Genomic DNA, 14,138 nt, shown 5'->3' with positions numbered 1-14,138 from the left:
TGTGTGTGTATGTATATATAATATATATATATATATATATATATCCATGCATCAGTCCATCCATCCATCTGTCCATCTTTGATTCACTAGAGATTATATACATTAGACAGAATACTTGCCTACATATTTTTAAGCATTTTCTGTTTGAGTGTTTGTGTTTCAGTTAAGTGAGTATTAGCAATACGTGTTGCTGTTAGAATTGTGTAGTGAATCCAAAACTGGACAAATAGCTTGTTGTTTATCATGCTCTTAAATTGGCAGATAATCCTTGCCAGCTGTATCAGATTTATTTTCTAACAACAAGAACACATCTTCATATTGGTGACACAGTCCAGGAGACATAGTCCAGGAAACATAAAATGCACTTTCGTCTGTCACAAGCCTGTTTCTGCTCTTTCCTCCTTCTCAGTTCAACTCCTTTTCCTTCTTATTTCTTTAATTACCAGTTGGACTAGCAATAAAATGATGTTCTGTTTATGAATGCATCCTTTGTCTTTTAAAATCTATTGTTCTCTCAACAGCCTGGAGAAACACATGCTGTCACATACTGAAGAGAGGGAATACAAGTGTGATCAGTGTCCCAAGGCATTTAACTGGAAGTCCAATTTAATTCGCCACCAGATGTCACATGACAGTGGAAAGCACTATGAATGTGAAAACTGTGCCAAGGTACAGTGAATTTGTAGGCTACTTGGCCTCTCTATGTCATCCTGCTCTCTCTTAATCCATCACTTGCTACGATATATAAAAACAAGCCTTCAGAGGGGAAACTATAAATATCTTGAGAAAAGTACACTGAGTGTTGTATGCTAAAAGGCATTAGTAGAGTGTATAAAAACACTTAGTGGGTATCCTTTTATTTTTGTAAGGGAGGAAGTGAGGCTTAATGGTGAGTTCCAGAACTAGGTGTCAGACATCCTTGGTAAATTCCTGGTTCCGCTACTGATTTGCCAGTGTGGAGTTGTTTTATGGCCTTGTGGAGAATGAAAATTTTATCCAATTCACGTTACTGATTTCTTTTAATAGCAATTTGTGAGGAAGTCACATAAAATTTCTGAATGCCTATTCAGAAAGAATGGGTGACTCTTACATTTGCAGATTTTTCCAACCAAGGGCTCACCATAAATTATGACTTGGTTCTAATTAAAATGTATAGAGCCTCTGTCAGTGCTGAACAACATAAGGATGATATGGAAGTACTCAACTTAGACCATAACTGTGAACTGTGGTAAAAGTAATTCACTTCTTTTAATTTCATGTTTTTTAATTAACTCAAAGATGTCCTGGTGTCATTAAAGTTGCTTTCTATTTCCAAAACACATTTCCTAGCATTTTAATAGCTTTTTTTTTCATGCCAATGGAAATTTCTGTACCCCACCAGGTTACTGGGTAATCATTCTCCTGTGTTTACCTTGTTCTATGCACATTAAAATTTTGTATGTTTTTTTCTCATAAAAATTAAAAATACATTTGAAATTTCTTTAGGGATGTTTTGCTCTCAGATGTGTTGGATGGCTTTTTTATTTTTGTTTTTAGTACAACGTCTAAAGGAATGGTTTTAGCTTGCTAGTAATTCACTGAAAGAGTGTTAGAATTTAACACCCTAGGGAAACTCTTTAAATAGATTTAAGGTATGCTAGTCAAAATCCTCCAAATTTTTGTACACAATGTGTCTTTATTTAAAGGGTGAAAATAGCACACAAGTTTTAATAATGGCATAACCAGCATTTTATTATTCAACTCAAGTCACTCTAAATGGTATCAAAAAGGCCTTGAATATGGCCTAATAGTGCCATTCATTATTTGGTTCAGCTGATACCAGTGGATACACCATGGTAAGGATATAGAGCAGAATAATTTACAGTTCCTACCCTAGAGGAGAGTACATTTTGGAAATTGGAGGAGAGTACACTTTTGGTCTTTGGGGAAAAGAAAAACAAAACAAATAAGCAAAATTTCTTCTTGAGTCATCCCGGGTCTTCTTTATTGTGCCCTTGAGTTAAGTTTCTTGATTAATCAGTACTCATTTCCTAGCAGGTTTTCACGGACCCTAGCAACCTTCAGCGGCACATTCGCTCTCAGCATGTCGGTGCCCGGGCCCATGCATGCCCGGAGTGTGGCAAAACGTTTGCCACTTCGTCGGGCCTCAAACAACACAAGCACATCCACAGCAGTGTGAAGCCCTTTATCTGTAAGTTTTCAACACTCCAGCCCTCCTTCCCACATCTGTCTCTTCCCCAAAAGGCACTGTGACCAGGAGAGTGGCTGCACATGGCCGTTAGAGGGTCACCGTGTTAGCTATTTATGGTCAAATCCAGTAGGGCTATTTATGATTACAAGTAAATCTTTTATAATCAGATCCATGGTATTTTGTCCTTGATTTCTGAGAAGTTGTTTTATGATTTTCTTTTAGAAGAAATCAATAACAGGTAGAGAAAAGAAAAGTCATTAGATAATCAAAGGGAAACCTCCCCAGGTTGTAGGATTTAATCAGGACCATCAGATTTGTCTCATATTGTAAATGTTCATGGCTTTGTAAAGCAGCAAATAGCACCCATCACTAAACAAGATGAAATGATTAAAAACCTGTTCTGGATCAGAAAGAGCTGGAAGAACCCCACCTGGGAAGTAGGCTTACGGCTCTGTGTGCATGTATGTGAGTATATGTGTGTGGAGAGAGCAAGGGGGATGAAATGCTTTTTAATCTACCCATTGTTGCCATCGCAGGCTGTTGGATCTGTAGTTCTCTGCTACTTGAAGAAAAGCAGAACATTTTCACTTAGATGCTGGACATGCTGTTTCTCTTACCCACTGCACCAAAGCAAGTTTATAGGCAGTGTGCTTTTAGGGGACATCTGATCTGACCACCTACTTAGAACATCCCTGTACAGAGCACTGTCGTAACATCCTTCAAATACAATAAAACTCAGCTCTCATTTGCTTTTTCTTCTCTCTGCCCACTCCTGTTCTCTGTATTGTGCTCAAACATTTTATAAGTAAAATCAGTTGTTCTTAGTCTACCTGGGCAAAAATTCTGGGCTTCTTTTAATCCATTGCTTGGCTGGGCATATAAATACAATGACTTATTGAGTTGTGCTGCAAACTTCAAGACTGATTTTGGACCCAGACACACATAGAATTGGTTGAAGCATACTCAGCACTTGGCAAGACCTCTGACTTTGGTTTGTAATAGGTATATGAGACACTACTACAGGACCTGATGGAAAAAACTAATTTTCAGTGCCAACATGGAGATGCCAGAGACTAACTCTCCTTTGCCTTGACACAGCTTTCTTTTGTGTGTCCAAGCACCAAAAGAGCTTTTCTTTCCTTTTCCAGCTTACACTAGAGTCCTGTTTTGCTCATATGTTCTTCTGTTCCTCGGGTGAAGAGGACTAGCAGATAAACAAAAGGGTGCTCTCGTCTCCCTTGGGGAAGCTCTGTTGAAGGTCACGGGAAATAAAGCATTCAATAGAAATTTTAGACTTCTTGTCTCAAAAAGACATTCCTGACTCTTAAGTCTTAATGTCCTGAAAATGTACTTGGAAGTACTACAGGCATACGATATTAAATAGTTCATTTATTTCTGATTCCTCAGAAATAAATTTTGGTAAGTTTTATTATGTTTTTATGTGAGAACAAACTAGAATAAACCACAAGGAATTCTGATCACTCATTTAATGCTTTCTCTATTATTTAAAATAAAAGTCAGAAAATATAGACTTCTACTATCCAAGACTCTGGGATCTGAAATTTTAATTGTGTTGAAGACAAGTGTTACTTTAAAGTGCCATAGGGTGTCCCTTTCCAATCAGATTGCATAAAGTATTTCCCTTGAATGTATCTTCAGTAATTATTGGTAAATTTAAATAGCAGATGGCATTCTTCAAATTTAAAATCTGACAGAGAACCATGGAGTAATTATGAATAATAGCCATGTAATTTCAGAACAAAAGAGTTTAAAGATCAGGAAATGGTGTGGAGACTTGAGTGGAGGAGGTTCACCTAGGGCTGATATCTGTTTCTCACCAGAAGGCCACACACCACGATTTACCCCCACTGGTGTGTTTATGGCAACTGTCTCTTATTACATTGTGCTGCCACGCTTGGGCCCAAAGTCACCAGTGCTAAGGTAATTACTCACTGCCTTTACAGAAACCTCCAGCTTTCCCAAATAGAAACCACATGCTCTAATAGGCTGAATATATTCAAAATGCCTCTTAATTTGTTTAATAAGTAGAAAAATGCAATGTTAACTGCTGGCTAATTCCTTATTACTGAGAAAATTACAGCAGAGTATAGACTTCAACATCAATTGAACCAGTTTACCTGGAGACCTGGTAGTTTGTGGTATGCCAGGCCAGGACTTCAAGTGCTGAAAACAAAGCCTCTGCCTAAGAAAACATCCCAGATTCGATGTTCTTGAGCCCAGACACAGACCCACTCAGCCATGTAACAAAGGGAGCCACCAGTAAAGTCAGCTGAACTTCTGTTACTCCAACAGAGAGAAGCTCTTGATTTTTTTTTTTTAAAGCCATCTGATTGTAAGAAAGAAGTGTAGAGAGCAATATTCACTTGCCAAAAAATGGCGAGCCTTTGAAAAACTCTTGTCTTGGTTGAATACTCATCAAGACATTTTTTCAATGCCTTTTAAGAGGCATTGCTTTCTTACTTTTTATAATTCCAATGATAAAATGTTGTTATTGGTTGTAGCTAAATTATTCTAATATATCTAGTAAATGTCTGATGTTTCTACCTTCTCCATTATTTGATTTTAATTAGTGTATCAAACAATTTAAATTAGATGTATATTTATGGTGTATGGTTAAATTGTATATACTTTTAAAGCTGACTCTGGTCAATATATTCTGGTAAAATAATTTGAAAAGATAGCACCCACATCTTCTATTCCCATTAAAATGCATGTTACAGCCTCTATAATGTTGTGATTCATCCCACAATTGAAGGCACCTTTAATATTACCACTTTGATATATGCAACAATACACTTTAACCTTTAGTAGTAAAAGAAAAAGATATACCCTCACTTGGTACTTCCTGTTTGGATGTATGTGGGATAATCCAAGTTCTGGGTGAGTTTTGCTTGACTGAAAGTCTATAAAATCTCCTTGACATGAGTTTTTTTTTATTATTATTGCTTTGACATAGAAGCACAATCATTCTGCCCTTAAAGGCAGCCATCGTATGAAAGCAGTAACTGTTGCATTTTGTCTTCAATTTAATTTCTTAAAATAAATTTGCTTCAACAATTACCAACAAGGTACATCTTGTTTCTGCATGTATTGAACATGCACAGAAGTGTTAAAGTAAGCTCACACATAACGTGGCTCAATCCTGTAAAGTAAAATAAAAAATATGATGCTCAGGGTACTGATACTGTAATCCCGCTGGACCGTGAAGTGAGTGAGGATTCTTACCTGGTAAAGGAGTTATTAAGGGTTACAAAGTTTGGTCTTAAAATATACTTGGCTATAGTGGCACATGTGTGAGGAGGGAGATTCTACTTTATTGGCAAATTCTTAGCAAAGAGGCATATTTCACAGCTGTGTCCTTCTTTCTGGATTAGAGCTTTCGCAGTGCTCTCCCCTACTGACCATAGTTGGCTATAACACACAGAAGTCAAGCCTGAGATAACCAGTGTAGATATGACAACAAGTGGACATGTTTCCCAAGGACAGGGGTTTCATAAATGCAGGAAGGTTAGCACAACCACTGGTGTGAGGGGAAGTCAGAGGACGTGATCATAGTTCATGGGAACCAGCAATGCAGGATGGGCTACATTCAATTTAGTTTCCTTTGCAGGCTTAAAATAGAGCCATTGTAAATTATGTCAGTCTTTCTCAAATCATGAAAATGATTGTTAAAAAAAGTCTCAGAATACACAATGTGCATTGTTGTGTGGCTTTGATGTGTGAATGATGAGAGCATATGATATAATACCAATTAAATAATAGCAGGGCAGTCACAGGCTTTTTCCCCAAGGGGAGAGGCAATAAAGATGAAGTTTCTGGCTGAGGATGTTTTATTTTGTTTTGGTGCCTACAAAATAGAATTTTTAAGTACTCTAAAATTTGAAAGGGGTTCTTGTTGTGTTTTGTACGTAATGCATTTTAAGACTTTAATTTTCAACATTATATTAGTATAATAATTGTGTGGAGAATCAATGCATGATGGAATTTAACTTTTCATAAATATTTAAATACACAAATATTATGCAAAATATTGCACAAGGGGGTGACAAAATATATATATATCTATATATATGAAATATTTGTGCTGCCTCAAGACATTTGTCAGGTTGGTTGCCTTGCTTTGGAATCTAGTGAAATGGGGTTTTCTGTGTTTGGAGCACCCAGATTGGTGCCTCCAATGTCTTTTACTGGCTTCCTAATTGAAATTTTGAGTAAACCAATTGTGATATTTGCTAAATTCAGAAGCAATTGACATAAAGCCTGAGATTCTTTTTTGTTGTTTGCACACAGGTGAGGTCTGCCATAAATCCTATACTCAGTTTTCAAACCTTTGCCGTCATAAGCGCATGCATGCTGATTGCAGAACCCAAATCAAGTGCAAAGACTGTGGACAAATGTTCAGCACTACGTCTTCCTTAAATAAACACAGGAGGTTTTGTGAGGGCAAGAACCATTTTGCGGCAGGTGGATTTTTTGGCCAAGGCATTTCACTTCCTGGAACCCCAGCTATGGATAAAACGTCCATGGTTAATATGAGTCATGCCAACCCGGGCCTTGCTGACTATTTTGGCGCCAATAGGCATCCTGCTGGTCTTACCTTTCCAACAGCTCCTGGATTTTCTTTTAGCTTCCCTGGTCTGTTTCCTTCCGGCTTGTACCACAGGCCTCCTTTGATACCTGCTAGTTCTCCTGTTAAAGGACTATCAAGTACTGAACAGACAAACAAAAGTCAAAGTCCCCTCATGACACATCCTCAGATACTGCCAGCTACACAGGATATTTTGAAGGCACTATCTAAACACCCATCTGTAGGGGACAATAAGCCAGTGGAGCTCCAGCCCGAGAGGTCCTCTGAAGAGAGGCCCCTTGAGAAAATCAGTGACCAGTCAGAGAGTAGTGACCTTGATGATGTCAGTACACCAAGTGGCAGTGACCTGGAAACAACCTCGGGCTCTGATCTGGAAAGTGACATTGAAAGTGATAAAGAGAAATTTAAAGAAAATGGTAAAATGTTCAAAGACAAAGTAAGCCCTCTTCAGAATCTGGCTTCAATAAATAATAAGAAAGAATACAGCAATCATTCCATTTTCTCACCATCTTTAGAGGAGCAGACTGCGGTGTCAGGAGCTGTGAATGATTCTATAAAGGCTATTGCTTCTATTGCTGAAAAATACTTTGGTTCAACAGGACTGGTGGGGCTGCAAGACAAAAAAGTTGGAGCTTTACCTTACCCTTCCATGTTTCCCCTCCCATTTTTTCCAGCATTCTCTCAATCAATGTACCCATTTCCTGATAGAGACTTGAGATCGTTACCTTTGAAAATGGAACCCCAATCACCAGGTGAAGTAAAGAAACTGCAGAAGGGCAGCTCTGAGTCCCCCTTTGATCTCACCACTAAGCGAAAGGATGAGAAGCCCTTGACTCCAGTCCCCTCCAAGCCTCCAGTGACGCCTGCCACAAGCCAAGACCAGCCCCTGGATCTAAGTATGGGCAGTAGGAGTAGAGCCAGTGGGACAAAGCTGACTGAGCCTCGAAAAAACCATGTGTTTGGGGAAAAAAAAGGAAGCAACATTGAATCAAGACCTGCTTCAGATGGTTCCTTGCAGCATGCAAGACCCACTCCTTTCTTTATGGACCCTATTTACAGGTAAGCATGTATGGAAGGAAGATGATGAAATATGAGCAGATGTATGAAAGGTGGTATTTACACTGTAAAGTGATGGCTTTTTAACACATCATTTTTACTATTATAAAACAGAGTGAAGTTGTTTGATCTAGTGAACTCATTTTTTATTCTGAAAGTTGGATCATTCTGTTTGAACTTATTTTTGGATGGTTCTGAAGTTGGGGGTTTGGAATAGGCCTACAGAATTTTTTTCCCTTGACAATAAATTTATTTTTAAGCACTTTTTTTGGAGTGGAAAATATGGGAAAGTCATATTTAAAGTAAATTGTCAAGTGGCGGAAGAATGAGGATCCTGAAGGATTAATGCAAATATGCGTGGGTACTAAAATGGGTCAGGTTATTAGGAATAGGGGGGGATATATAACAGCAAGAGTCCACTCTTTGTTAACCTACCAACACATCCTTAATAAGGGCTGGCCATATTGTTTCTAAATAAATCTCTCAGGAGCCCCCAAGTAAATGAAATATTAATCACAGAATATGTTTTGTATATAATATGAGTAGTTGACTTAAAAAATGTCTCTGTTTAATAGCTTCATTTTCCGGTTTCCTTTGATGTAGCAAAAAAATCTTGGGGTGAAACATACAAGTTTAATAAAAGGCCTTTTTGGCAATATTCAGTAATATTCACTTGACCAAAGTGATTTAGTTTTAAAATACTAGTTTTGTTTAAATGGGTATGAATAATATGTTTGTTACATATTTTGAGTATTACAAACATTTTCACATTTACTTTCTCATTCTAATCTTGAACATTGTCAAGAGTTCATGGAACATGTGGATAATTTTTTATTGAACTTATCTAACGTTGGAGTATTTTCATAATTTGCCTATTTCTCTTTCGTGAAGAGAAAATGTGCTATTATTTAATTCAACAATATTTATCAAGTTCATTTTACTTAATAGGTACTAGAGCTGCAAGTTCTTCTCATTTAAAACTCTTCTTCTATGTATATTATCTACAATGTGTTAACAAGGAAACACTGTCAGTATGGAAAGGACTACCCTCATTTGAATATGATAAAGTAATATCAAAGGACAATACGAAATATCTCAGTGCTGTCAGTACCAAGTTTGGCTGCTTTTTAAAATTATTATATCTTAATTCCTTTGGCAGTCCTGTTACTAGAGAAGGAAAAAAAAGAAAAACATGTCTTCCATATTTTGTGTGTAGATTGTATGTCACACTTTTCGGGTAAGGTCGTATTTCCTACTCGATGTGTCTCAGTCCTTTGTTAAGATAATTTTTAGACTTTCCTTTTTGTACCCTCTCGATAGCAACTGGCTTCTGGTTCTTCCACATATCTCTTGCATTCATCCTCATCACCTACTAGCATTCCTCTTACTCACTGTGATCTCCAACAGCTCTCTGGTGCTTGTCTCAATTAAGACCTAGGCCTGTCATTTTGCCAAACTCATGAAAGACCTAGAATCCAGTTTTAGTGTCAGACTCGGGTTGAAATCTCAGCCTTCTCATATCTGAGACTTTAAAAAAAAATCATAAAATGGACATAACATCACCTACTTCAAAAAGTGAAATAGTATATGCAACACACATATATCACATATACAGTATCAATAAGTGGTAGCTATTTTATTCTGCTTTAAGAGTGCACATGTCTAAAAGTTTTTTTAATTACCAAGTTGGTAAAAGAAATTAATTCAATGAATTAATTCAACATAGGGATATTATTTCCCTATGTGCTTAATACAAAATAGAATGGCAAACATTTCTAAAGCAGAAGGGATATGTAGGTAAGTTTTATGTGTCTCTCTCTACCTTCAGAAAGCTCCCCATTCTCTTTTCACGACACCCATCCTATCTGCCTGCCTTCTTTATCAGCAGTGGCATCCAAAGAGCATATATGCTCTCTATCTCTGAATATATATTAAATATAATTTACATAAAATATGTATATATCAATATATTATGCTATATGTTTAAATATAAATATATATTGAGAGAGAGAGAACCTCAAAGAGTGGCTAGCAGTGTATATACTTGGAAATGCCCTTGCTATTATTGACAAATATGGAAGGAATAAAGTGCATATTTGAGAGAACACCTTCTTGGTAGAAAATGGCTCTAATATTCAAAATCAGCCTTGACCTCATGATTTCAAAATCATTAAGCATTCTTGTCTACATTTGGAATGGAAAGGTACTGAATTCGTGACAAATGCCTGTAATTTAGTGACTCCTCATTTTTCATGTTTTCTCATTATTCCTATTCCTAGTCATTCAGTAGGGTTTTTCCATTATAAATAGGATCTTCTCTCCTCAAGCACCTAGAAGTGTCATGAGTAATCTCCAAGAACTGGACAGATGTCTTTACATTTTTATGAGTGTGCTTCCCAGAAACCTACCATTGACTTTATTGTTAGCTCCTTTAAATGTCAGTGATTATGTAGTGATTGATACGTGAGACTGCTTCATCTACAAAATCTAATTTTAACCTTTCAGAGTAGAGAAAAGAAAACTAACTGACCCACTTGAAGCTTTAAAAGAGAAATACTTGAGGCCTTCTCCAGGATTCTTGTTTCACCCACAAGTAAGTATTTTGGATTTGAGATTTCCAGCTTGTAAACTAACTTGTTGATCCTGAAAAGCAGGTGCAATGAAATGAAAGACATCTTGAGAACATTAGGATTTCCTATGACGCTGGTGTGGAAGAACACAGGAAATTCTAGCAGAATTAAAACCCTAGCTCTTTAAAGAAAAATTAGTTAATATATGTGTAAAAAATAACATGATTTCAGTGTTAAATGATTGTCTGCTATTAACTGTTTATTGAGTTAAAGTGCATTTTGGAGTGAGCAGGATTCATTTAAGACAATAAATATTCAAGGTGTGTTTTGTGTGTGGTGGTTGCTGATACTAAGAAATAGATCATACTGTGACTCGTCCCAAACTCATGAAGGTCATTCTTGTTCTTTTAGGGCTTAGATAAAAACAGGAAATGAGTCTACCTGACAAGTTGTTACCATAGAGGGTGAAGGAATTTATCTAGAGACCACTGAGCATTCCAGCAAAGCTCTGTAATTGCACAAGAATTCACCACAATGCACAGTGCTATTTGCAGAATAGAATTGTGTTCATTTATCAAAATATATAGTTTACCATTGCAAGGAAAATACAAAGCAGCACTATCTCTAATTGGTTCATCTTAAAGTCCTTATATATTTAGTAATTTTAAAAACAGGTTTACATATCAATCACCATCTGGAAAATCGTATTGAAAGAACAAATACGGTATATAAACATCTTGAATGTGGTTTCTTAATTTAAAATTCATTTTACTTTTGTTTAAAGGATGCAAGCTCTGGTCTTTATAGATAGCAACATTTTAATGAAAATTCTTAAAAACAGAATAAACTAATTTGTTCTGTTGCAATATGTTCAAACAAAAAATGATGGTTCTCTAATAAAATCGGGGGAAGTTTATGCAAGCTGTCTTATGGAAAGCTATGAGGTAATTAAATTAATTAAATAAAGATCATGGGATATGGTTCTTTTTTCCTTTTCCTTTCTGTTACCTCTTTAACAATTTTTCAAGTATCTTTCTAGAGTCCTGAATAAAGAGTATGAGAGTTGTAACACAATCTTCTGGGTTAGTTGGGTAAATCTACTATTGCTAAAGCACTCTCACTCCTTTTCAAAATGAGATAATATATGGTTTAGCAGTAAAAGTTTCAGAAACATTCCAGTTAGTATTAATCTTATATAGGAAGACTAAAGAATGTTATTCACATAATTACTTTATGGAAAAGAAGTAAGTTAAAAAACAGTTTATCGGGACTATATTTTATATTTAGACTGATCTAAATAGTACTTGTAAAGTTTCATAGGCTAATGAACTGGAATGTAGCAAATATTTTGTGTCAGATATTGTACAAAAAGTACATCTCTCTTGATACTTCCCTTATAATTATAAATAAATACTTATGAGGATATAATACTCATATATACATTAATGTTACAAAAATTACAGTAATATTAATTACAGTAATCAAGTGATTTTCATGTTCTGATAATCTTTACAATTTAGTAATTAACCATTTCAAAATTGAGTGCTATGGGTTCATGGTAGAATGGAGAAAAACCAAAAAGGGATTCATTGTCTTTGAACATCTTAGTCTACCTGGCTCTTAGTTTTCCCATTTGTAAAATGAGAGAGTCGGGTGTAAGGTTTCTATCCACTTTGAAATTCAAAGATGTTTTGCTAACCAAGGTAAATTTACCAGTTCATAAGATGGGCAGTTTTATCAACCATTAATTCTGTATGAATTCGCAGCTGTTAGCAATATAGTAGGTATATATTTTAAAATAAAATCATAAGAGAGCAAAGATGTTATATTTATCATTCCCAAAGGATCACAAAAGATAAGGATCACAAAAGATAAGGCATGTATCCAGTGCTTCCAGCATAGCAGTTATTCCTGAGATCTTCACAAACACACCTGTGGGAGCACAGTGGCAGTGATTCCCTCCTACACCAGAATGTCATGTCTTGGTGTAAGGGATTCCCTATTGCTGCGTGTTGCTATTAGAACAGGACCCAAGGGTGATGATCAAAATACTTAAAACCTGATGCATCATGAATACCTACCAATCAGAATGGATTTCTGCCATTCTAGAGCAGGATACTGGAGGCTCTTGCTGCACCAACTGCCAATGTTTTATTCGCTGGATAATGGGACTATCTGAGAGGTGTTTGGGGAAGAGGCCAAGGAAGCAGGGGAACATTCAGGTTGCTTAGGGCAAAGGCTATTTACCAACTATTACAGAAACATTTCATTGTTTTTATAACCATCACGGCTGTTTTCGTGTGTCATGCTATATATAGCTGGGATACAAGCTGGGATACAGGTGAGCCCTCTTCCTCTTTCATCACGTCTTACCTTTCCCAGGGTAGCTGGAAGAGTTGGCATTTATGTACACAACATATTTAGCATTGTGCTTGGCATGTGGAAGGATCTAAATGAGGAAGAGCTCTTATTAGTGGGTGTAAAAGCATTTTATTATAAATATAAATATGTATGCCCAATTTCTTTGCCAGGGCCATGCCATGTACCTAGGAGTACTTGAAAAGATGCTTATTGTATTCTTGGCATGACCTCACTGCAGAAGTAAGGGGGGGCACAGATTAAGGAGCCAAAACAGAATGACTTGCCTCTGTTCTTAGCGCTTGTTATGATTTCATAGCTAATGTGCTTGCATAAAACTGTTCATTGCTTCATTTTCCATTTAAGTATATTGGAGCAAATCAAATATTAATATTTGGGGATCAAATATTGGGGATCAAATTCTCAATGTTTTAGGGAAAGGAAAGAAGGATGCTTCATAGAGATATTCTCTGGGCAAGTCTGGTTTTACAATTTTTGTATATCTTTATATTGTTCCCAGCATATTCCTTCCCATTCCATAATTCCTAGTCAGTGATAAGTGAACACCTCAGTAAATAAAAATTTTTTGAATTTTATTGAAAGATTATTAGGCTGTATTATTGCGTTTTGGAATAATACGTATTTTAAAAATTCTGTCAAAAATACTTAGAAGAGGCCGGGTGCGGTGGCTTATGCCTGTAATCCCAGCACTTTGGGAGGCCGAGGCGGGCAGATCACCTGAGGTCAGGAGTTCAACACCAGCCTGATCAACAGAGTGAAACCCCTTCTCTACTAAATACAAAAAAAATTAGCCGGGCGTGGTAGCACATGCCTGTAATCCCAGCTACTTGGGAGGCTGAGGCAGGAGAATCACTTGAACCCAGGAGGTGGAGGTTGCAGTGAGCCAAGATTGTGCCATTGCACTCTAGCCTGGGAAACAAGAGTGAAACTCCATCTCAAAAAAAACAAAACGAACAAACAAAAAAAACCAAGACGAAAAACAAACAAACAAACAAAAACTTGAGGATACATGACTGCATACATCAAAATTAAAAGATAAATGCTGAGGGTCTAAAGTCTTCTCTTACTTCAATTCTTGAAGAAGCATGTTTGCTCTATCAGGCCAGGTGAGAACTATTTAGTCTTCTAGTTTTCTTTTACAAATAAGTTAGTTTACTGTAAGGGAGAAATAAGCATTGTAGAGGCTTTCCCTGCATATGTGATTGAAAATTATTTATGGTCACTATAATTTTGAAAAGGAGTTGAATGTTCACAAATAGGTAAGATGCAGGGAATGTTATTACTGTGTGACCTCTGAATGTCCATTTCATTTGTTCTTATTTTGGATCCTTTG

The 14,138-nt window shown here is 36.6% G+C and overlaps 1 protein-coding gene across 5 annotated transcripts in view; it reads left to right on the top strand.

The window, feature by feature from the left end:
* The window catches only part of MECOM (MDS1 and EVI1 complex locus), a 61,051-nt gene that overhangs the window by 20,242 nt on the left and 26,671 nt on the right, over positions 1 to 14,138 (top strand). For 2 of the 5 annotated variants that reach the window (XM_058426903.1, XM_058426901.1), the window contains exons 4-7: positions 522 to 669; positions 2,038 to 2,191; positions 6,503 to 7,859; positions 10,362 to 10,449. In XM_058426903.1, coding sequence (XP_058282886.1) covers positions 522 to 669; positions 2,038 to 2,191; positions 6,503 to 7,859; positions 10,362 to 10,449 — 1,747 coding nt within the window. Of the gene's footprint in view, positions 1 to 521; positions 670 to 2,034; positions 2,192 to 6,502; positions 7,860 to 10,361; positions 10,450 to 14,138 lie in introns of all 5 variants that reach the window. The other 3 variants (XM_058426902.1, XM_032173963.2, XM_058426904.1) reach the window with 2 other exon arrangements.

Source organism: Hylobates moloch, unplaced genomic scaffold (assembly GCF_009828535.3).
Source record: "Hylobates moloch isolate HMO894 unplaced genomic scaffold, HMol_V3 SCAFFOLD_13, whole genome shotgun sequence".
Taxonomy (NCBI): domain Eukaryota; kingdom Metazoa; phylum Chordata; class Mammalia; order Primates; family Hylobatidae; genus Hylobates; species Hylobates moloch.
The sequence above is the reverse complement of the archived record's forward strand: the minus strand, read 5'-3'. Positions and strand labels throughout refer to the sequence as shown.